General features: G+C 43.2%; 1 protein-coding gene across 2 annotated transcripts in view; it reads left to right on the top strand.

Annotated features, from left to right (window-relative positions):
* ephb4a (eph receptor B4a) overlaps nucleotides 1-24,542 on the top strand; it is a 41,523-nt gene that overhangs the window by 13,904 nt on the left and 3,077 nt on the right. Inside the window, exons 2-15 of one of the 2 annotated variants that reach the window (XM_079565512.1) lie at nucleotides 6,952-7,022; nucleotides 9,786-10,067; nucleotides 10,749-11,139; nucleotides 14,626-14,778; nucleotides 16,866-17,201; nucleotides 17,274-17,398; nucleotides 17,849-18,014; nucleotides 18,462-18,561; nucleotides 19,853-19,914; nucleotides 21,553-21,666; nucleotides 22,007-22,254; nucleotides 22,335-22,550; nucleotides 23,711-23,860; nucleotides 24,202-24,395. In XM_079565512.1, coding sequence (XP_079421638.1) covers nucleotides 6,952-7,022; nucleotides 9,786-10,067; nucleotides 10,749-11,139; nucleotides 14,626-14,778; nucleotides 16,866-17,201; nucleotides 17,274-17,398; nucleotides 17,849-18,014; nucleotides 18,462-18,561; nucleotides 19,853-19,914; nucleotides 21,553-21,666; nucleotides 22,007-22,254; nucleotides 22,335-22,550; nucleotides 23,711-23,860; nucleotides 24,202-24,395 — 2,608 coding nt within the window. Of the gene's footprint in view, nucleotides 1-6,951; nucleotides 7,023-9,785; nucleotides 10,068-10,748; nucleotides 11,140-14,625; nucleotides 14,779-16,865; nucleotides 17,202-17,273; nucleotides 17,399-17,848; nucleotides 18,015-18,461; nucleotides 18,562-19,849; nucleotides 19,915-21,552; nucleotides 21,667-22,006; nucleotides 22,255-22,334; nucleotides 22,551-23,710; nucleotides 23,861-24,201; nucleotides 24,396-24,542 lie in introns of both variants that reach the window. The other variant, XM_079565511.1, reaches the window with a different exon arrangement.

The following is a 24,542-nucleotide window of genomic DNA, read 5'->3' as shown; positions in this document are numbered from 1 at the left end:
CGGCTGCACAATGTATCGACAACTTATTGTGATGACAATATGACACAGTATCCAAATCGCAAGAAGCCACAATATCTCCTCCCTCTCTCTCGGTACAGCTGCATTTTAAAAAAAAAAAATCATTTGTGGTTTCTGTGTTTTCGTTTTACTGGATATTTTTGTACGTCTTTGTCGTGTTATTGTGGGGTTCCCGTCCAGGTGGGTATCGAACCCGGGACCTTCAAGCTGTGAGGCACAAGCAGCTTTTTAAATGTAAACAGCTAGTGTATCAGCTAAACCCATTTGAGACCTACAAATTTCTTCTTCTGAGACACTGAAGAGGCACCAAGAGCCCCCCCACATCTGCAGGACTGTGGTGGCATCACAAGAGGAGCTACAGGAAACAAGGAAGGGTCAAACGAGGAGGTATCCGAGCGAGACTCACAGCCACACATGCCTTCTATTGTTCTGGCTAATGGACGATTACTGGAGAATAAAACACATTAACTGCTTAGCTCTTCCCTGAAGATGGTGGAAGACTGTTATGGCGCAGAGGGAGCTGCAGGAGGAAAAGGAAGGAGCTGACCAGTGCAGGACACCACGCTCTGAAACAAGGACAAACCCAGGAGGCGCTGCACCGTTTCAGAGGATCAGAGGAGATTGAGGGTAGCCAGCCAGGTTTCCTCCTGACCTCCAAAGACATGCTGGTCAGGTTGGCCCACAGTGGTGACGTGGCTCAGAACTAACACCTGAACACTATTTTGTTGTGTGCTTAGACAATGACGCACTAAAGCACTTACTTACTTACTTTCATATTATCGTGAAATCACCAAAGTATTCCCTCTTTTTGCCAAGCCAGCCTAAAACAAAAGTGCACAGTAACTTTAAAATGGGCAAAAGTAATTTTTTTCCCTATTGAGTTGCATTTTAGCCTTCCTTATGTAGTAATTTAATTGGATGAAGAAGCTTACTTACCGCATTGCTTACTATGTGTGTGTAAATTTAATGGAACATACTTTGTTAAAATGTAAAAAAAAAAAAAGTGTGTTAATATTCAAGACAGTATTATAAATCACATGGTTGCAGCCCCTCATTTGCAACGGCCTTATCGTCTGTTTGCCACCAAAGCTACCTCTGTCTTACAAGCAGCGAAGGAGCCTCTGTTCATTGCTATGTAAATCCATCTCTGCTAATGTTGTGATCAACATCTGTAAACAATGACCAATGCGAAAATCCATTTAAATAAAGGTTTATAATGGCTTAAGGCACCAGAACATCCCGAAGCTCACGCGGTGTCGCCGCTTTAGCTTTACAGAATTTAAAACACACCTTAGCATTAATCTCCGAGACACTGAGGATTGGGAGTGATACCTTACGGATTTTTAAACTTGTACAAAACAAGACTTTACCGCCTCAGGAAACGGGACAAACATTCTTAGAGGCATCATTTGAGTCAAGAAATATCAGATATTTTTGTGAGCTTATTGGAATTGCAAATTAGAGGAATATACCTTACAAAGTTTCAAGTCACCTTTGTGGCCTTTTTTGGGATAGTAATATTATTTTCTCACTACTTTTGCATGTTGTTTGCATATCTTACTTAATAAAAACTAATTTGAAAGAATCAAAGCAGTGCCTTATCAATTTAATTCTTACGCTTTGAGAGTAAGTGAATAATATAGATATTTTTAGATATATGACATTTCCCCTACAGTTAACTCAATCTACTGTTTTTACATGTTGCAACATCTCCAACTCTCCTCCTCTTTCCACTCTTGAGTTTGCCAGGCTAATTGGCACTCTGTTTCTTTAATTAAAATCTTGTCTAATTGTAGCCAAAGCGGTGCAAATGTTCCGAGGCCTGTAATTTCCCTATTGCACCGCAGAGCCACTGAAGCATAAGGCTGTCAGGGAGGTGTTTCCACTGTGCCGATAATATGAAAACATGGCTTCACATCAGATAGGACTGGTTCCGATGATCGAGGTCAATCGTCTAAAGCCTCAAGACACCTGTATAGAGAACGAGGGTGTTGTATTCGCAGCATAGTATAGGCCTTTGTCACCGATCCGGGCTCAGGTTAGCGTTAAAAGAAAACCAGTACAACACCCGCTATTGTCGCGTCCGATGTTTCCCAAAATTCAATACGTCCTCTTGCATGGGACTGCGCTGACGCCGAAGCAGACTGTGCCAAGCTTCTTGTGATAGTTTAGCCTACATCAATTATTCGCAAACTTTTCACACCGAGTATCAGGAAATATTTCGGCATCCTGTTACCAATGGTGTAAAACTGAATCAACAAGGATCTTTGTGATGTAACTCAACAAAAACTAAAGCTAGCTCTAAATTACGTATGTAGGATTTGTGTAAATATTTCATAAACACGACCTATGTGGGTCTGTAGATATGACTCAAACATTTTTGACTGGCGGCACGGTAGCGGTTTGCGCTCGTGCTTCACAGCTAGAAGGTCCGGGTTCGATCCCTGGCTGGACGGTGCCTTTCTGTGTGGAGTTTGCATGTTCTCCCTATGTCTGCGTATAGGTTTCCTCCGGGTGCTCCGGTTTAACCTACCACTAAAAACATGTACAATAATGTGTAATGTGTGAGTGAGTGGTTGGTGGTGGCACAAACTTGTAGCCTCGCTTCCGTTAGTCTACCTCAGGGCAACTGTGGCTACATTAGCTTACCAAAGCCGGGTGTGCCATCCATCCATCCATTTTCTTCCGCTTTATCCGGGGCCGGGTCGCGGGGGCAGCAGTCTCAGCAGAGATGCCCAAACTTCCCGATCCACACACACCTCCTCCAGCTGTTCTGGGGGGACCCCGAGGCGACACCAGGCCAGCTCGGAGACATAGTCCCACCAGCGTGTCCTGGGCCTTCCACGAGGCCTTGTCCCACTAGGACATGCCTGGAACACCTCCCGTGGGAGGCGACCAGGAGGCATCCGGAACAGATGCCCGAGCCACCTCAGCTGGCTCCTTTCGACGTGAAGGAGCAGCGACTCTACTCCGAGCTCCTCCCGGGTAACTGAGTCGGGGGGCAAAGCCGGGTGTGCCATTATTATTATTATTATTATGCGGTTCTCTTGACCATGGGCGGGTAATTCATTTTTATAAGGGGCCACATAAAATTTTGAATTGTGTCTGATAACGACACCAACTATTACTCAAACTTAAATGTGCTCAACTTTCTCCCATTGTAAAATGCGTGGTCAAATAAAAAAAGGCTCATGTAGAAATAAACAAACAGTGTCGACTCCAAATAGTGAAATACAGAAAATCAACTCTATATGACAGACGAAAGGAGTGCAGAGATCATGTTGACTAAAAAAACAAAAAAACAAAAATTGCTTCGGGTGCCGGATATGGCTCGCGGGCTGCATGTTTGCCCACCTCTGCTCTAAACGATTAGAAAGCAGAATGAGCACCACACTTGCTAGTTCCTATGCCTAAAAAAACAGTTTGGGAAAGAACACAATGCCCCTGTCCACAATCACGTCATAATTAGTGAAAGTGAAGCCTCCAGTTGTTAAAGCTCAGTGACTGGAGGTTCCGAGCTTTCAATCGAGTAAGCTGCATATGAGGCTTGTGTCCTCAGCTTAAGGCAACCAAAATTAAGTCGTAGTGTCTTTTTAAACTACTAAGAATGTGTCCTACAAACCATCAGGAGGGGTTTGTTTAAAGCCTTTGATACTGTATTACAAGACAGAAACCAAACAACCTAGGTTTCATATCTTGCCAAATCGATCGGAGTTTCAAATTTCTGTTTTGTCTACTTCTAATACTCAGGCAATTGTACTGTAATTACTGTACAATTGTTTGTTTTGGGCGGTAAATATGGCGACATGACGAATCCTTATTGTTTCTCGGTTTTTCTTGCACTCGGGGCAATTTTCCGGCGGTGGGTGGCCCGGCGCTGCTGAAAGAATGCAGGGGGGAAACGGCGACTTCCTCCCTCCTCAACTCGAGTCTGTACGCTTGAGTGAAAGGCAAGAGCGAGAAGGGCCGACGGAGCTCGGCGAGCACGTAATAAGAAACACTTAGCATCTCATAGACACGCTCCTGCATCCTGTCTCATAAAGCCTAATGACAGAGCAGAGATAAACAGTGATTAGGAAGCCCGTGGCCTGCCGTTTTTTCTCATTCAAAAGCACAAGCAGGTGTGCTTACGAAAGAGTGACTATTATAGGGAGGTGTTTGCAAAATTATGTCAAGTGGACTTAAATGTGCAAAATGTATGACATTCCTGGGCCTGGCATCCAATTATCCGAATCCACCGCACAGTAAATGTAGCCAACTATTTATGAGAGATATCGCAAAGTGTGAAGTAGTGCTGTGCAATTTGTCAAATTTTTATAGAATCGACAGGTCTACAGCCAATTCTGTGGCAGTACCAGCTTATTGTTTGGAGTGGGGTTTGGACATTGTGTAAAATGCTCCTGGCGCGGAAAGAATCCATCACTTTTCACACCGAGCACATTTCAGCTTTACTCAAATCTAAAATCTTCTCGACTGGAGACTTTACAGCCTAATAGGCTAGGGTAACCCCTAGTTTGAAAGCTAAGGCCGAAGCTCTTTTCCTAATTTTTGATGGATTTTTGTCCCATTTTTGTTGCATTTTCTTCAAATTTTTTGTTGCATTTTCTTCACATTTTTGTTGCGTTTTTTTCTCATTTTTTGTTGCATTTTCTTATCATTTTTGTCATGTTTTACCTTTTTTTTTTTTTTTTCGTGTTTTCGTTGCGTTTTGGTCAAATTTGTGTGGCTCCATCACAGTTACATTACACCAAACACCTAATTGTGGCCTAAACGCTGCAATAAAAGCATTGAGAACGCGACTAAAGCTTGACAACAAAAAGGAAGACGCTTAGAGGAGATTTATAGGTCTTAGCTTTCAAATGAGGCGTTACACTGGCCAATACGCTGTAAGCTTCAATCGAGAAGCTTTTAGATTTGGGTCAAACTGAACTGGAGAAAATGCGCTCAGTTAAGGCGTGTGGTGAGGGGTTAAAGCTTGTTCACCATAATAAAGAAGGTCATATGTATTTATCTGTAGTATCAGAAATGTAATTCTAATTGCAGTATCGTCCAGCGCAAGTGCAGAGTCTTTTTCAGTATGCATTTAAAGCACTACTTTTTACCCTCTATTCTGAAGTACAATTTTTTTTTTGCGATTGTGAGACGTGGTAGGGTGATTTCCTGTATGTGCCGCACGCAGGACATGCAACATACAGCTTGGAAATGTGAAATCCGCCCTAACATTGTGGAATTCAATAAGACAGATTCAAGGCATTTCAATGAACAGAAGAGACAAATGGATCGAGGAGGGAAGGGGCCGGGTCTGTGTGTGAAACGTACTGTATGAAATTAGCAGGGGATGAGATGTGAACAGCTGTGGGTGTGATTGAGTGATCAGCGCAGTCATTAAGGAATAACAGGATCCACAGAGTCACATACTTACACACGCCATTTCATCTACGCCACTCTTTTATTGTAAATGAGTCTGTATTAAAACATTTTATAGGGAAAGTGAATGGGCTTTTACCATTGGAGATTTAAAGGGAGGGCGCATCACGTGGTAAACACCAAATGGCACCATGAAAAGAAATAACAGAGGGATTTTACCATTTAACAAGAGGAGCCGTATTTACCATGAAGTGCTGACCGCATGTGCGCAGAGCTGATGTTCTGCCCATGGAAGAGCATGTGGCAGCACGTGGGAGGTGGCACCAGCATGTTGTAAACAGTGGAGAAAGCAACACTTCCGCGTTGTCCAGAATCAATGTGTGCTTTTTTTTTTTTTTTTTCCTGAAACAAAATTTCATATGAATGCAACAATAGATCAAGATGTGTTGAAGTTCGCAGTATATCTCCTTAAACAAAGGGTGAAAATAACTCTGGTTTCTACCATCTTCTTAGCTGCACTAACAATAATTTGGCAATACATTGTGCAGCCCTGTTGAAAAAGTGTTCATTTGCTGAGAAGGAAATCTCAGTTTGAATGCAGCTGGGAATGTGTGAGACAGTGTAGTAGTGAATCTAGGTCGCCAGACTTTACTTCTGAACTTTTTATGGAAAGTCTAGTTCAACAAAACATCTTAATAACCTCAATGATAAATGCGCACCAAATCTTCCATTTCTTCAGGCGTCCCATTCTCGGGCACACAACCTCCTTCATCATGGCGCCGCAGACGTATTAAATCCTGTTTATTGGTAAATCCTAACAGGCCGACCCTTGAGATGAGCTTTGGAAGGGAACATGTTGGGCTCGAAAAGACTGTGTGTGACAGGAGCAGCATCCCATCAGTTTAAATACGAGTCACAATTCAGGACAGGCAATCTGCTAAGACGGCTCGGGAAAAGAGATGTGCCCAAATGAATGCAGCCCTTCCACCTCCACCTGGCTGCACGACTAACATGCAGTTTTATTGGGATCCTGAATCATAGCGGGGCTGCTCCGTGCTGGCAGCCTGCCCTTCAAAAGATTACAAAAATCAATTCTATTGTAATCACACATCGTGACTGGGGAGGGCTTAAATCTTTCCATACTCCTGTCTCCCCTCTTTGCTGCTGTCTTTATGTTTGTGTCTATGTAAGCTTTGTCAATACCCTGTTTTCACTACGTGTCCCCTTTCTCTGTGGACAAAAGGCTCATTTTGCCAGGTTTGGAGTGGCCGGGAGCCTGGTGTCGTATGGGAACAGCACTGGCAGAGCAACAGAAACAAATAGATGCAGGGGAGGACTATTTTAAAGTAGTAGTGAGCTTGGTCCTGAAGATGTAATTGACTGGAGAAACTCCATCTTCTCACCTAATCCCAGTGTAAGCCATGGCACCTACTTGGTATGCTGCTCGGGTCCCAAAATATGTTCACAGAACGACTTTAAATTGCATTTCTCCGGCTGTTGTGGAGTTGGAGAAACGATGTCATTTTTACACTGACTCACATGTTTTTTTTTATGTCTCCTCCGCAGAGGTCCTGATGAACACCAAGGCTGAGACTTCTGATCTCAGATGGACCATCTTTTCTCGTGCCAAGCCTGAGGTATGTAACCCAAGCTTCACTCTGTTATCTGTATTCCTAACAGAGGCCTCATGATGGCTGGGCTTTTTGGCTTCCAGCTGTTCCTTTGTTACTCTGTCTATAAAAGAGCTCCATATATGGCAGGTAACTGACAGAGTAAAAGAAACACAGGGCGCACATTGGACTTAGAGTGTATTAAAAACAGATGCTTTGATAAATCCCACCAGCCTTGGCCTCCATGCGTAGCGCCCACAGTTTCGAGCGTTTGAGTCAGGAAAAGACATATTTGTAATGCGATCAGCTGAAGAGCGGTTGCTAAGGGTCTGTGTGCCAGCAGTATCAGTGACCAAAACGGCTCGTCTCACTAATGTCTCTCAGGGAAAATGGTTGGAGTGATGCTGGCAAGGATACATCTGAGACAGGACGGAAACACTCGCTACTCCACAAACGCGTCTGCGCCTTTGATTCAGAAAAAAAAAAGCTAGCAGATGATTGGTTTTCAGGAGCCTTTCATTTGAATCACTATATCAGAAGTCCCATTTGTAAGAGTAAAAATGTGGCTTGATTAAATTTCTTAAAGCTGTCCTTGCTCAAAAAAAAAAATGCGCTGAATGACAAGCACGATTGGACACACAGTGTGGGCTTTTTGTAATTTAAAAAGTGCTTTCATTTCATTAACATTGTGGGAAGGGGTTCAAGCTTTTGGCACAGTTCACAGCTATTCACGCTTTTACTTTTTTTTTTTTGTCGCCATTGGTTTCGGCGTCTGATGATAATAAAAACATGCGTACAATAGCTTCATGACTCAGAGCTGTTTCTGCCATGTAAAAAACATGTACAGTATCTCTTCTCTGTGATCAGCCTTGGCCCTGAGCGTTTTGTGTGAACTGCCGCCGCAATGAAAGAATATGACGACCGCTCGCTTTCTGTTGTGGTATCTGAGCCCGGGACCCTCCCGGCACTGTAAACAGGGGGATATACAACCACAGCTAAATAGCTTGAGGATGAAACATGAAGTCTATCTCAGCGGTGCTCAATCTGCGGTGTACGAGCTTCTTCTGGCTTTACTCAAGAGCTTTCTTTGCAGAAGTCCTTAGTTTAATGTGGTATCTCTGTAGTATTCTTTTATTGTGGGTCGAATCTGGGTTGGAACTTATTTAGCCCTCACGATAAACAAAAAAGTCTTAGAATCCTTTTCTTCAACTTTACTGAAACATATACAGTTGTGCTCAAACATTACATACCCTGGCAGAAAGAACCAAAATGACTCTGATCAAAAGTTTACATACCCCAGTTTTTAATACCATGTATTTTCCCCTTTAACATCACTGACAGCTCGGAGTCTTTTGTGGTAGTCGTGGATGAAGTTCTTTTCTGATGGTAAAGTGGCCCATTCTTCTTGGCAAAAAGTCTCCAGTTCCTGTAAGTTCCAGGGCTGTCTTGCCTGAACTGCATGTTTGAGCTCTCCCCACAGTGGTTCAATGATACTGAGGTCAGAAGAATGAGATGGCCACTAACGGGACCTTCATTTTATTCTGCTGGAGCCACTGGCATCAGCAAAACACCTCCATATCTCACAGTAGTTATGGTGCACTTTTTTTGTTGTCAACAAGGCCAATGATGAAAAGTGCACCATAACTACTGTGAAATATGGAGCTGGTTCGCTGATGCCTTCACACAACCACTAACAAAAATAAATAAATCTATAATTCTGCCAGGGTATGTAAACTTTTGAGCACAACTGTATATATTCTATGAATCAAACTTACTGCATGTGTAAAACTGCATGCATATTGACATTTGTGTCACAATACCATTTTTATTTCATACTTTTATGGATGTGTTTACTGGCACAGTTCCACCTCGTACCGTGTTTTGACACATTATCTGCTTTCATCTTTTTCCTTGAGAGTATATGATACGGAACGGTCCATGTGAAGACCTTCAAACAGCAGGCGCAGCCATCTTCTTAAATAAATGTTTTCAAATAAATCCTGCCTATATTTAGTACTTAATTTGTTTACACGGTACACAGTAGTGCATGCAGGATGAAAGGGAAGTTCCCAGTGCTTTCCTTAAAGAGGTTCAGACCTGACTCCGAGTGCTCTGCTGCACAGTAATTCATTCAGACTAGTGTCCCGCCTCATTCCACACATCATCCGCAAATGGATTTTTAAAGATTTACATATTTACATAACGGAATTTCTAAGCTTCAAGTTTGGTGAATCTGCTCAATTCTGTCCCAACTATGTTAATTTCTTGCTTGTTTGCTCCTCATGGGGACATAGTGATGCTGAATATGTTTGCTGTTGACTCACTTCAAACAAGAAAGCTTTTTATGCGTAGGTTTCTTCAGAACGGCTGCGCTTCATGTTCTTTGTGTTGTCCCTCTTCAACCCCGCGTCCAAAACATATCTGAGGACCAGAAACTGTGCCTGTTTTGGAGGCTTTGTGCTGCGGTGTGCTCTGTTTGACAAGTAAGGGCTGTATTCCCACTTGTGGAGCGGCAGCTCAGCGGGACGAATGATTTAACCACTTAGATTCAGATTTGGCTTGGTCTAGACTCCACAGCGGGCCTCGACTGCCCAACACGCAAATGACAGGTACGGTGCAGCGAGCACTATTCTTTGTGATGAAAAGCCCATTTATTTTTAAGGCTCTTATAAAATGTAGTAAAGATTTGTCGAGAGTGTTGTGAAAGCGACTTGAATTTTTTTTAGGTCATGAGAGATGTTTGTTCAACGTCAGGTTTGATAAGGCTTTGTTCTCTCCGTTTCCTCGCAGTGGGAGGAAGTAAGTGGTCTGGATGAAGAAAATAACAGCGTGAGGACTTATGAGATCTGTCAGATGGACAGCTCTTCAAGCCAATGGCTGCGCAGCGGCTTCATCCAGCGCAGAGGAGCGTCTCAGGTGTACGTGGAGCTGACATTCACCATGATGGAGTGCTCCTCGCGGGGAACGCACCACCGCAGCTGCAAAGAAACCTTTAACCTGTACTATTACCAGGCTGACACTAATGAAGCTACTGCCACTTACCCGCCCTGGATGGAGAACCCATACGTCAAGGTACGCCCACACCGCATCCCTATTGTGTGCTGAGAGCTGCATGTATGAGCAAGGTCTTAGCAATATTCATACAAACATTGCATTTCATTGCTCACTATCAGATCAGAGTGGTAAAAGGATTTTCACTGTTTTAGTGTTTGCGTTCCAAGGTGTGTTATTTTTCCAATAGATAAAATGCTCATAGGAATATACTCTCTATTTGTAAGACCATTTTCCATTCTGTGGGTTTCATTTTCACAACAAATGGTTCACGATCGCAGCACTGTTGTTTTATTAAAGCATTGGAAAGCTGCAGTGTGTTCTTATACCTCGCGACAAACACACTCGGTCCTCTCCTCAACTTTACTGCCTTTTAATAATGTAACTCTGACAGAGAAATAAAAGTGATGAAATGTTCCCGGTGATGAATCACCCATCACAAGCACGTTCCAGGTCTCCACAAGTTCAAAGCGCTCGCTCTTGAACAAATGGGGAACAATGGCTGCCAAGAAGGTAGAACATCAATCTGAAGTCACTGCGCTTTGGAAACTGATCAATAATGTAAAGCATATGTGTAGGTAATGGGCTAAAATGGCAAAAACATACAAAACCACGGTGCTGCTGCTGCTGCTTTTAGACTCGGCTCCGGGAGTTGGACTCCTGCCATTACATAATGATCTTTTGTCTTTCTTCCTGCTTTAGGTGGACACAGTGGCTGCAGACTTTCTCCTAAAGAAGGGAGGGGTGAAAAAGACCAATGTGAAGACCTTACGGATCGGCCCCATATCCAAGAGGGGATTTTACTTGGCGTTCCAGTCCCAGGGCGCCTGCATGGCTCTGCTGTCTGTCCGAGTGTTCTTTAAAAAGTGCCCTCCTTTGGTCAGCAGCCTTTCGAGCTTCCCTGAGACCATTCCTCGTTCCCTTGTCCAGGAGGCGCAGGGCGTCTGTGTGGAGCACGCCTCACAGCAGGGGCCCAGACCCCACCCCCCAAACCTCTTCTGTGGGGAGGACGGCCAGTGGGTGGGCCAGCCAACCACGACCTGTGCCTGCCTGCCCGGGTTCGAACCCACCGAGGGCAACACTAGATGCACAGGTAATTGCACTCAGGTTTTAAATGGACACAAACATGCAAGCATTGAAAAGGAGAAAACAATGGCGAGATGTGGGTGGGGTGCACTCTGTGGCTAAGAAGGAAGTTAATGAGGCATGGGAACAGATGTGGCTCTGAAAGAAGCCGCAGAGGTCAGAGGGAGCCGCACTTATCTGAGAGGGGAAGAGCGGGGTCAAGCGCTCGCTGCTGGGGCAACTTATGGTTCGCCTTAGATAGAGCGCACACAGCGGAGGAAGGGGCGCGGGGCCGTGGTTTGTTGAGGTTAAGACCATATCAGTGTGAGAAGATCAAAGCCAAACATACAAAAAGAGGAAGAGCCGGGGCGATTCTCTCAGGAGTCTTGCACGAGCTCCGTCTAATGAGTCCAATTAACAGGCTCGACGCAAATACACCCCCCCACGTGCGCATCCTCGTGCACAGGCAGCACGAAAACACATAAATATTAACGATGCACACAATCTAAACACGGCGAGCGAGATATAAAGCGGCATTTTTTATTTTTTTTTCGAGAAACCACTCAGTTGCATCTGTCGTGTCTGAAGGTAAGGCTCGGTTTGATCTCCGTGGGGGGTGTAATGATTTTTCATAACAAAAAAATAATTTCCCACATTTTGCTGGTGGTGGAGTGGAGTTGGCATTTCAAGCGTTCTGTCACTTGAAGAGAGCTGCTGGGAAGAAACACGCACAGAGCCATAAAGGGAAATTGCCTTCAGAGGGAGATTGAACAGTTAATTTGCTTCTCACGCCGGCTATTTCAGAAAATGAAATTGACATCTAGGTTTATAATTAAATAATTGCGCTGTAACGCCATTATCTGTTGTAGACAATACATTTCACAGGGTCAAACACTGACTCTCTCCAGTGCCGCTTCTAAGTGCATTAAGTGTTACAAATGCTCTGGAAAATGAGAAAACACATGTATGGATTTGAGCTCTGATTACTGTCATTAGGCCTGAACATTACATCACCAAATTGTTATCGCAATATTGGCTGACACCATGTCCATGTAAAAATTTAAAAAAAGAAGCTACAGCAAATTACAAAATCTCTGAAGTCGTCCATCTTTGACATTTTTATGAACTTTTGTAGACAAAGGTTCATCCCTGAACCTCTTATCCCCGCCTTCACCGAAGTTTAAAAAAAAGCATCATAATAGCGTCAAAAACGAGGATGAAGACGCAACAAAAATGTGACAAAAAAGCGTGAAAAAAGAAACAAAAACAGCGACAAAAGAGCAACTAAACTCACAAAAAGGAAAACCTTGAAAAAGTGACAAAAACATGACCAGAACACGACAAAAGAGAGACATAAATGCGACAAAGACGCTTCAAAAACATGACAAAATCACAACGACAACATGACATAAGAGTTTCTATCACTTTTGTAGGTCTTAGCTTTCAAATGAGGCGTCACGCTGTTGCTCTCCAGTTGAGAAGCTAAAAACAGTTTTCCTATTTCTGTTCTATTTTAGCTTTGTTTTTGTTTTTTGGCACAATTAAAAAAAGCTGATTTTGTCTAAATGTAATGGATCGTACTGTTGAAATGGTTTAGTAAAATATAGCCATAAGACAGTTGCTGAATATCATAATGCACCTCTCTAACTGACTTGTATATCCTCTCATTCGCCCTGTCCAATAAGCAATATTTAATTTGAGTTGGTATGACAGTCATGAACTTCTTTGACACTAAACCACATCAAAAACAGGTTTTTAATTACAAAAATGTCCCAAATACTTTGAGTGTGTTTGAGCACTCTTCAGTTTGTGTTTTGTCAGGGAAAGGTAATTTGGAGGAAAACAATAATGGTGTTAATTAGCCAGACCTGCATCGCTGCCACATGTGGGACTGGTGCTAAGTGACCATGATTGTTTGTGCTGTTGCTTTGAATCAGGAATGGTTTGCCAAATCGATCGTCTTTTTTCTCGCTCTTTGTTTGTCCAAATTTCTCCTCCGCCTTATGAACTGACTAACAACTCTCCGCCACCCGTTGCGCTTTGAGCAATTACAGCGAGATGAGGCGACTAGAATCACCCGAATTTCCGTGCAGTCACAGGGCTGACCTTGCAAAACAGGTCCGTGTTAACTCTGCCACTCGCAAAGTCGCTGAATGTTTATTGTTTTAATCAAAGGCCGTTGCTGCGCAGGGTGAAAATGTCAACAGAGCGCGTTTGTGTGTGTGTGCGTGTGTGTGTGTGACATTCAGACGTTGCTAGGTTGAAACCAGATATTGACAAAATGGAGAGTCATGCAACTAAAATCGTGATCAATAAGACTAGGGCTGCACAATCTGATGTAAAATGTGGTGTTTTATAACTGCCTTCAATGTAGCGTTAACTATATTATTGTGATAGTTAATCATTTGATTTTAACAAAGTTCGTTCCATTACATTAAACAGAGATCCCTACTGTTAGAAATTACTCTACTTATAACCAAAATTCTTTATACTCTAATAAGACCTTTACCTTAATAAGTCCTTTTCGTAGTCCTTCTGGGGGTAATACAAGTGTTGATGGGATGATTGGAGGGTCTTTCATTTCCCTCTGGTGTCTCTGGCCAGAAAACCACTTTGCAACTTCGCTGCCTATGGGTCGGAGCCACCAATACACACAAATAGAATCGCCAAGAAGAAGCTAGCAGGCTAACGGGCAAAGCTAACTGCAGGCTAGCACCACGTAAACAGTATTTACAGCCAAGTTCAAGTGAAAACAAATATCTCCATTGGGTAATTGGATGTACAATATCCCTCTCTCCCTTTGTCTTTTCTGTCAGTGTAGTATTTACTCTCACGGACATTTAATGAGTGAAAAACCTTAACATGCTACGACACCTGCAGTGGCGCTTATAGCCTCTAGGGGAATGAGTTACTTAGTTCTGCTTTAATATGATTGTTTATTATTCAAAGTTCTGCCCCTCCCATTGTGATTCCTCCATCGAACAGGTTTCACAGGTTTGTGGGTAATCTATGCACCACATTATCGCAGCCTGAATCTTATCTGATTTTTCCGCACTTGTTTAGGCACATTTTTCACTTCTCTGTCTCGCTGCTGCTGTTTATTCACTCACGGCCTTGTTTTTGTGGAGTGGCTGAAAGTATATTTGGATCAATTAGCCAAGGCAGTTCAACATTAGGACTCCCAGATGCTTGTTGATTAGCGGCTCATTATTTACAATGGGTCAGACACACTTCCCTGATAAACAGAGTGTCAATGACGAACACATTTGTCCCCTTAATCCGCTATTGACAATCAGATTCATTGCGGAGATTGTCTGCGTTTTATAGACCCGGGTTTATAAGGTGTTATTGTTTGTGAGTGGGCCACCATCTGGCAGCGTAATTGCACATTTTGTTTGACCCAGGTCACACTGGGACATGGTGGTCCTTAAGCTTTTGTTCCGTGCGACTTTGAGGAGGTCACAAAATTTTCAACTAAACCTCACATGTTATTTTCTGGTTTCCGCCTCTGTAGCCTGTCCAGTGGGTCAGTTCAAGTCTGGGACCGAGGGTCAGTGCACGGGCTGCCCCGGGTTCAGCTACACCACCATCAGAGGCTCATCGGAGTGCACGTGCCGACCGGGCTTTCTACGGGCAGAGACAGACACTCCTGACGCACCCTGCACTGGTAAGTACATCGCGATACTGTCTGTTGTAGAGGCTGCGGTTCAGTTTATCTAAATGCATGGGCTTTAAAAAGAGAAGTAGCCTACTGTGATTGGACATTCTCACGTAATCTTTTTCACAGTGTTTCTCTAGACAAGAAGCATATTATCTGTTCAACTCTATCATAGTGATGTTGGTGGTATGATTTCTGCTTTTCTAAAGTGATTAAGCTAAATGTTGTTTCCCTGTCACCCGCCTTGTTTAATTTACATTTAACTTAATTATTTTATTTTTTTGGTTTTGATTGGGTGAATGATACTTAGGGCTTTTAATGTATTTTATTTGACCTTTATTTAATCAGGAAATTCCATCTGAGATCAGGAATTTACTGAAACTTAAGCAGAACACGCAAACTGGCCAGGGATCGAACACAGGACCTTCTTGTTGTGAAGCATGAGTGCTACGTGCTTCACCACCATACCGCCCAATGGTGTTCCCAGTATGAACGAAAAAAGTCATATAAATTAACATTTGTATTAATGCTTTGAAACTAAATCAATCAATTTATGAATATTTATTGTAAAACATTTGTAAGTCAAGGTAATAAGGCCTTACATATTTCCTATGGTCAATTTAAAAAAGACCATTCTTTTAATTAAATGAGCTTGACACAACTTTGTAATGGGTTTTCTGGTATAATTTGCCTTTTTAGCACTGGTGCGACTTGTCAACCATCTGCTTCTTGCCATTCCTTCCTCTGCTCCTCTTTTTTCTGCTTTTGTTTTAAGAAGTCTGTGCCACATACTTTTTTCTGGGGTGTCATTTAGCCAGTCTCCTCTAATCTACTTTTGTGTCCTTTGTGGCTCTGCTGGGCATTCAGATGCATGTCTTTTGTGGCAGGTTGTTGGGGGGCAGGGCAGTGAGTCCTGAGTGAAGTAGGCATTGATGGTCTGAAGTGACACCTCCGTGTGGACTCAGGAATTTCAATTCAGCCACATGTTGGATGTGAGAAAGGAAGCCACGTTTTAATGAGCTGCCGTATTGGAAAAGCCACAAAAAAGAGGATGTGAAACTGGAATCGGACTGAAGTCTTAACGGGAGTCACAAGGGTTAACTAGAATTTACATCCGTGTAATTCACTTCTACCAGTATCTGTAATTACAAAGGAGTATCATAATTGCTCATCACTTTATAAGACCAATCCTATTATGTGTTCTGTTTTTTCGCTCTATATTATCTCATCCAATTCCGCACATAGCTTTAATTTCCAGTTTGTGAGATTACCAGAGTCCTGCCATCTGTAAATCACAAAGATATATTTCCCAAGTGTTTTGCCTCAACATGATGTTAAAATTGGTCCTTGCTGAATATTAAGTTGTAAAATGATTCCTACTTCCCAAATGTTAATCTCTGAATTTATATGCACCCAGATTGTCTGTGATTTTGCCCTCTTGGGTTTCCAATGAGAACGCTATTAGCACTTAAGTTAGCTGCAGGCTCACTGACAAAGCTCTGTCTCCTTGGCAGGAACAGAAACTCATTCACAGTAGCCGAGTGGTAATGCTGTTTAGTTATGCTTGGCTGCAGGCAGTCGCTTTCTTCTGACAATTTCAAACCGTGATCATTATCATCCGGCTTTAGACAAATGTAATTGCAGTTAAACTCTGCAACACATATGCTTCATGAAGACGCACACGCTCTGCAGGTATGTTGTTAACATGGAGAGCACATGTGTGTAGTAAGTTAGGAGTAAGTAAATGGGCACCTGTGTTATTATGACCTGTAGCCTTTGATGAAATGATTTGAGATACAAAACACTCAACTAAAACTAAAGATACATTTATGATAAAAAACAGACATGTAACTTTTGGCAAAAGGGGGGAAAAATTGTTTTCTGATGAGAAAACGATCAAGTCGTCCCGAAAAAGGTCTGCTTTTCATTATCATGTGATTAACTGTAGTTATTGTAAGATGAAACTAAGAAAATGTATGCTGATAATTTAACCTAACAGGAGAAATGCAGATTCCTCCAAAGATCCACTTTTATTATGGACAGTTTTTCATGTGCAGCTTAAAATATATAACTCTTATAACCTTTTGTCATTGCAGTACCTCCATCTGCTCCTCGCAGCATCGTCCCCAAAATCAACAACACGACACTGACCCTGGACTGGAACGAGCCGTTGGACAGCGGTGGCAGGACAGACCTCAGCTACACTGTGCGGTGCACCGTGTGCCGGTCGTCTAAAGGGCCGTGCCTCCCCTGTGGAGACAGCGTGAGCTACAGGCCGTCTGAGCATGGGATAGTGGGGCGGAGGGTGGAGGTCTGGGGACTTCTGCCCCACACCATGTACACCTTCACCATCATAGCACTGAACGGCGTGTCGCAGCTCAGCGGCACAGACCCTGCCAGCGAGAGTGTCAACATCACCACGAGCCATGACGGTATGAGGGGAATTAGAGGACAAGGTACAGGACAATGTCCATGAGTTTCTATAATTATTGTGTCATCTTCAGTGCCAGCGCTGGTGTCTGTGATTCGGAAAAGTAACTCCACAGAGAGCAGCCTGACTCTGCACTGGACTGTACCTGTGCAGCCACACAACACCATCCTGCAGTACCAGCTCCGCTACTGCGAGAAGGTACACATCCACTTTTCATTTCAGACATTTGAGGTTAATTTAAACAAAAGAACACCTTGATAAATGTTGTGGTAAGTAATGAATGCAGCTATGTCTTAACTTTTCTCCAACAAATACAAAGAAAGAGAGAAACACTGCAGCACTACCGTGACAAAATCAACAATTTATCTTTAACCATCTCACTATCCCAGTCCTCACAATTGAATGTGTTTAAATTGGTTTGAAGAACCAAGAGGAATTTAAACACACAAGCCTAAATAATGAATTGAAAGTGCAGACAAATCCAGTTTCTATGGTTATATTATTTTTTAATCAAAAGAGCTCATGAGATAGTAAAACTCAATTGAAATGTGCATATTTTGAATTCCTTCAAGAGTTATTAAGCCCCTGGCCGTCCCTGCCTTCCCCTCGCTAGTTTGCAACATGACTGACTTCATTTTGTCCCTTCAGGAGCGCAGTAGTGAGGATCAGTGCTTCTACACAGAGAGCAGCCGTAACCAGATTGTGCTCACGGACCTGCGCAGGGCCACTCAGTATGAAGTGCAGGTCAGGGCGCGCACCATGGCTGGATACGGCAGCTTCAGCCCCACCGCCATTTTCCGCACTCTCCCTGATGGTACAAACATTTTTCTCATCTCTATTTTGTTATCATTTCATTGGCAGAAAGGTTTTGTGGAGAGACCTTGAACAGTTTTTTAGTCTGCACGGGCTGTCTGGGTCTGGCCTCGCTGTAAGATACAGTACCTCATTGCAAATAGCCTTTTTAGTTATTACACATTCTTTTGTGTACTTTTCTTTGCTGCCTCCATCTTTGTTTTTTTCCCACAATACAAACCAGACCTGCTCAATAGCCTTTGTATTTGAAACTTTGATGGGACTTCAAACTTTTTCTCAAAATTGTCACATAATTAAGTCGAAAACATAAACCTATATGAACCAGGTGTATTGGTTCATAAAGGTTATCAAACAGGGATTTTAATGGGGCATGTAACAGATATTTGTGTTTGATGTTGGAATATCAATCTGATGTTTCATGAACCTAATTCTCCACATCATCTTTCAGGACTTGACTCTCCCGCTCAGCTCTTGGTGACCGGCATCTTGATCGCCGTCGGACTGCTGCTGCTCGTCACTTTTGTCTTCGTGGCGGTCTACTGCATACGGTGAGAACGAGGGACACGCGCACACCAAAAAAAAAAAAAAGGGGCCAATTTGTTAAAGAGGAAAGAAGTTGGCAGCCAAACAGGAAAATGGGAGAAGAAGAAAGAGGGAAATTGAAGGGACGAGCACCGAAAACAACGGTGACCCCAATTTTGTGGCTTTGCTCCTGCTTTGTTCTGTTGTTTACGTAAATCATATCTCATCTGCGCTGGATCTGCTCTCTGTTCGTCACACCAAAGCCCAGAGACGAGGCAAGATGTCTCCTGCTTACACAGCTAAAAGTTGCCCCCGCTCATTATAACAGTTTTCCTCCGGCTTCATTGTTTTCGATAAATACTCTGGGATCCCATCAGAGAGAGAGAGGGAGAGAGATGAGGGTGGAGGCAGAGGGCAGAGAGAGAGACAGGATACAGGCGTCCCAGCCCGGTTTCCAGCAGGACAGGCGAACAATAGCTGTGACCTTGTGACACGCGCGCACGCTCACACGCACACACACACCAGTGGCTGAGGCCCAGATCTGCCACTAAACCGAGGGTGGTGCTTTTTCTGCTATTTTAGGCCCATGAGGTGGAGGAGGGAGAGAGAAATGGTGGAAGGCAGAGATCCAGTCGCTACAGGGCTGTTCCACTCTCTCGTAGCCGTGTGATTTTTCTTTTTTTTTTCTTTTTTTTGGTGCTGCAGCTGAATTATAATGGAGCCGCCTGTGTCAAAAGGAGGGAGAGTCGGATGGGGGGGGGGTTGCGCTCACCGCCGTCACCACAAGTCACCGTGGTTTGTGTGGAAAAAGAGATACATTAGCTGCGGATTGTTTAAAATGTTACAAAAGGTTTGCTTCAGCGCGGCAGCGGGAGAGTCTGTGTCAGAACATAACAAATGATGCCTGTGTTTTTTGGAGCAGTTTGTTCTTACAGGCTGTTGACTCAAGGGTATTGCTCTGTCACTGAGCCTGACCTTTCACCTCTCAGTGCACAGGGGCAATATGAGCACAAGACTCCCTTAAGAGAGATTCGTGGTTTAGTTATGACTCTTGCCATCATAAATCTGTTTTACATTCCCAATAATGACCCAGCATTCTCTCATTTTCTCTAGTGTTGTTGTAGCTGCTTACGGTGCATCCTATTGTTGTTTCATCTCAACAGTGGCATTGTGAGGCCAGTGATTTGCATCGTGTCAGGGCGATAAAGGATTAGGAAGGCTTGCCAAAAAATAATGTCTAACATTCAGTGCGGAGATAAGTGCGGCGCTGTTCTAATCTTGCTTGTATTTATCCTGATCTTTCTCTACCTGCAGCAGACACGGCAGAATAAAGGATCCCGAACTGGGCGACAAAACCAGCCAGTACCTCGTGGGCCAAGGTGAGGGATCAAGGACAAATATCACACACAGAGGTGGTCTGTAAATTTACTTAAGTGCTAGGCCTGTCACAGTAACAAATTTGAAGTTCGATATTTTGTCGCGATAAACGATGTTATTGCCTCTAACGATACTGGATAGTGTCAACTCTCAAGCATAAAAATTACAGTCAACCTTTGTTCTAAAAGTGCATCATCATCCTAAAATATCACGTTGTTTTGGGGATTTAGCTGTTGTGTGCCAACAATCCAGACCATTTTTCATGATATTTGTGGCACCACAGCAGCTAAACAGAGGCTAGTTTGGATCAAAATCACAGATTTTTTTTCCAGGTTTCTGAGATAATTGGTGTTTTATCAAAAACTACCCTTTCTGATTAACTCCTCGGTCCTCCTCTCTCATCCTCTCTCTTCCTCTGTCCTCCTCTCTCCTCCTCTCTTCTCCTCTCTCCTCCTCTCTCCACCTCTCTCCTCCTCTCTCCTCCTCTCTCCTCCTCTCTCTTCCTCTGTCCTCCTCTCTCCACCTCTGTCCTCCTCTCTCCACCTCTCTCCACCATTCTCCTCTGGCACTAATGTTATGGGAAGAGGCAAATGCCTAAATATATTCGTTTCAAGTCAATTTTAACTACAACATTGTTGACACGTATTGAAACACCGTGTGTTGCCGCAGATCAATCGCTTTTTTGCGTGTGCATTTCAACAGCCTGGTTCTCAGATTGAAGTCTTAACCCGGATGTTTCTCAGTCGTCCTCGGACCGATTTTGACCATTTAAAAACTCAGAGAAACGTTAAAATCTCGTTAAAACTGTTTCGATCTTTCCGTGGGAAACCGCTCTGCTTTGTCAAACGCGCTGTGAAGTGTCGGGTTTACAGCTGTTCGCTACACAACACCCGCCCCCACAGACTTAAAAAAAAAAGGAAAAGAAACGCAATAATATCCATGAAATGTCCAGTTTTTCTGTTTTTGGCACTCAATGTGTTAAGTGCTGTACTTAAGTAGAGTTTTTTAGGATCTGGAATAGTATTTTTTTACTCCACTACATAAAATAAAATTGCTCCAAAGTAAAATGTATAAAATTGGCCACATGTTTTGTTCACTTAAAAAGCCTTATAATACTACTGAACAGTGTTCAGGTAGCAATGTATTAAGTGTAATAATGTTGAAAACTGTTGTGCTGGCTATGTATTTTTAAGTCCAGTACTTTGTTTATCTTTGTGTAATTGTATAATGGTATTTTCTACGGACCCCAGAAAGAATAGCAGCAGCTTTGCTGTGGCTAATGGGGATCCTTATAAATAAACAAATGAACAAACAGTATGTTGTGATGTACAGTACCACTCACTCATGACGAGAGAGTAAAGGTGCTGAATTTTAAACCACAAAGTTATTATTCTTAACACTTCTTTGGAAACTATACTTTCTACACTGTACTTGGAAGTATTTTCTCCATCAAATACTAACTCATTTGTAATAACTTTACACAGCAACCTTTACTTGTATTGGGGTGATATTTGACCAGTAGTATCTGTGATTAGCAACTCATTCAAATCAAGAATACTGTTTATGCTCCATATGATTGTCTTGACTTTTTCTTTTTTTCTTTTTCCTTTCCCACGACTCTGTTTGTCTTTCTCTCAAAGGGGTCAAGGTTTATATCGACCCTTTCACCTACGAAGACCCAAATGAGGCGGTGCGAGAATTTGCCAAGGAAATCGATGTTTCCTTCGTCAAGATTGAAGAGGTCATTGGCGCTGGTAAGTCCCGTCATTTATAAATGTTTAAAACTGCGGCTCAACTCCCGTTTCTTCTGCCTCAGTCTCGCACTTTACTGGCACCGCATGTTATTTATTAAATTGTTTTGATTAAATACGCTTAAACCTTGTTGTTCTTGGACAAATCAATACTGCCAGGTAAATAAAGCAATTAACTGATAAAATGTTGGTCATAGGAGCAGAGCCAGCCAACAGTCAAATCAAAGGGCAGTACAAGCCAGCGGCTGTATTTACTCTGTGAAGATGAAACTGCTCTTGTTAATAATGTTGTAAACAGAGACAACAGATTTATAGTGCTTTTTTTATTGTGTTTTGTAATTAGGAGAGTTTGGGGAGGTGTGCCGCGGACGCCTTAAGATCCCTGGAAAAAAGGAAAATTACGTTGCCATAAAGACATTGAAGGGAGGCTACACAGAGAAACAGAGGCGCGACTTCCTGTCCGAGGCTTCCATCATGGGGCAGTTCCAGCACCCCAACATCATCCACCTGGAGGGCATCATCACAGCCAGCTGTCCCGTCATGATCATCACAGAGTTCATGGAGAACGGAGCGCTGGACTCGTTTCTGCGGGTCAGTGTGGCACATGGCACCATCTCAAACACAAGCACACACTATTGTCTTATCCTGCTCAACTGGTTCTCTTCCTGCAGTTGAACGACAGCCAGTTCACTCCCATCCAGCTGGTGGGGATGCTGCGCGGCATCGCCTCCGGCATGAAGTACTTGGCAGAGATGAGCTATGTCCATCGAGACCTCGCCGCCCGCAATATCCTGATCAACAGCAACCTGGTGTGCAAGGTTTCCGACTTTGGCTTGTCACGCTTTCTACAAGAGAACTCTTCAGACCCGACCTACACCAGCTCACTGGTGAGCAAATACACAAGGCACCCTCAGTACTTTTGTCTGGTTGGGTGGTTTGAGTTTTCCGTGTACAGCATAAGCATATTGATTATTTAATGTCACATTGTATTAGACTAGACGATTGCCTCTGAGTTGGATGTGAAGAAATAGTTTATTATGGGGTTTTATGTAATGCTGTTGTTGGACGCTCATAGACACTTTACTTTACATTCTTCATTCACTACTCAGTGGTCGGTGGTGGTAAATTACTAACGTAGCCACAACTGCCCCGAAACAGTCTTAACCTCTGCCTAAACCGACCGTATTTTGTCTAGTTTGGCTTTACCCAAATCTAAAAACTTCTCAACTGGAGAGTAACCGTGTAATGCCTCATTTTAAAGCTAAGACATGCAAAAGTGAACCATTTATCACATTGCCGCATTTTTGTCACATTTTTGAAGCGTATTTTTGTCTCTGTTTTGTGACTTTTTCATCCTCGTTTTCATTGCTATTTTTTTATGCTTTTTTTTAAAGCAGTACTAAGTAAGTTGTTTACCTTAATAAATCCTTTTCATAGTCCCTCTGGGGGTAATACAAGTGTTAATAGGATAATTGGGGGGGTCTTTCATCTCCCCCCGGTGTCTCTGGCCAGAAAACCACAATTACAACTTCCCTGCCTCCGGGTCGGAGCCATCAATACACACTAATGGAATCACGAAGAAGAAGCTAAAGGGCTAACGAGCAAAGCTAACTGCGGGCCAGTGCCACTTAAACAGTATTTACAGCCAACTTTGAGTGAAAAAATATATCTCCATTGTGTAATTGGATGTACAATATCCCATGCTACCACACCTGCAGTGGCGCTTATGGCCTCTAGGAGCATGAGTTACTTAGTTCTGCTTTAAGCTTTCAGATTTGGGTAAAGCCAAACTGGAGAATATGTGCTCGGTTCAGGTAGGGATTAAGAGGTTGACCTGATTTGGAAAACACCTTTTCAAACTCTACAGGCCAAAGCGCAAAGACTAGGTGTATGGTCACGTGTATCTTCATTGTTATCTTTGTCTTACATGACACATTTGTTTCAAAAAGGATTATTTTACAGCCAGCTTCCTCATCATTGTGCTCCTCCAGCTTTGTCAGACAATGAATGTTTGTGTATATTTCTCACCGTTTTTGTGTCCTTTCAGGGCGGTAAGATCCCCATCCGCTGGACCGCCCCAGAAGCGATAGCCTTCAGAAAGTTTACTTCAGCCTCAGACGTGTGGAGCTACGGCATCGTCATGTGGGAGGTCATGTCCTTCGGGGAGAGGCCGTACTGGGACATGAGCAACCAAGATGTAAGTCAAAGAAAAAGACATGTCTGGTCATCTTTAATGCTGACTGTGAGGGGCTCAGCAGGAGGCCAGCCTTGCTGTAGTCAGTTACTATTATAGGCTGCAGATTCTCAGGAATAATCCAATGAAGGAGGAAGAGTTCAGTTCATTTCAGTTCAGTTCAATGTCCTTGTTTTGGCAACTCAGCATTTTAAACATCAGTTTCTTGATCTAAAAATATTTTATTTGTGCCAATGGTAAGCAATACTCATAGTGATAGATTATGATTGTTCAGTAAAAAGAAACATATTTAAAGATAAGTGGTATTATTCCAACCCTAATCCCTGTTTTGTCCATTGACCCAGGTAATAAATGCCATCGAGCAGGACTACCGTCTCCCCCCTCCTCCAGACTGCCCCACGCACCTGCACCAGCTCATGTTGGACTGCTGGCAGAAGGACCGCTCGGCTCGTCCGCGCTTCTCCGACCTGGTCAGCGCTCTGGACAAACTCATCCGCAACCCAGCGTCACTCAAAATAGTCGCCCAAGAAGCTGCTGGGTAAGAATGTTTTGGTGATTGACAGGAAATTCTCCACATATTGTCAGGGTGCTGAATAAAAGTACATCTTAGGAATGCAGAGTTTGGAGGTGGAATGCATGCCCTTTCAAAGTGTCCTCTTTATCAGCGAGTCTGACAGTTACAGGA

The sequence above is a fragment of the Gobius niger genome (assembly GCF_951799975.1).
Source record: "Gobius niger genome assembly, chromosome: 11".
NCBI classification, from domain to species: Eukaryota; Metazoa; Chordata; class Actinopteri; order Gobiiformes; family Gobiidae; genus Gobius; species Gobius niger.
Note: the sequence above shows the minus strand (reverse complement) of the source record. Positions and strands in the feature narration are given on the sequence as shown.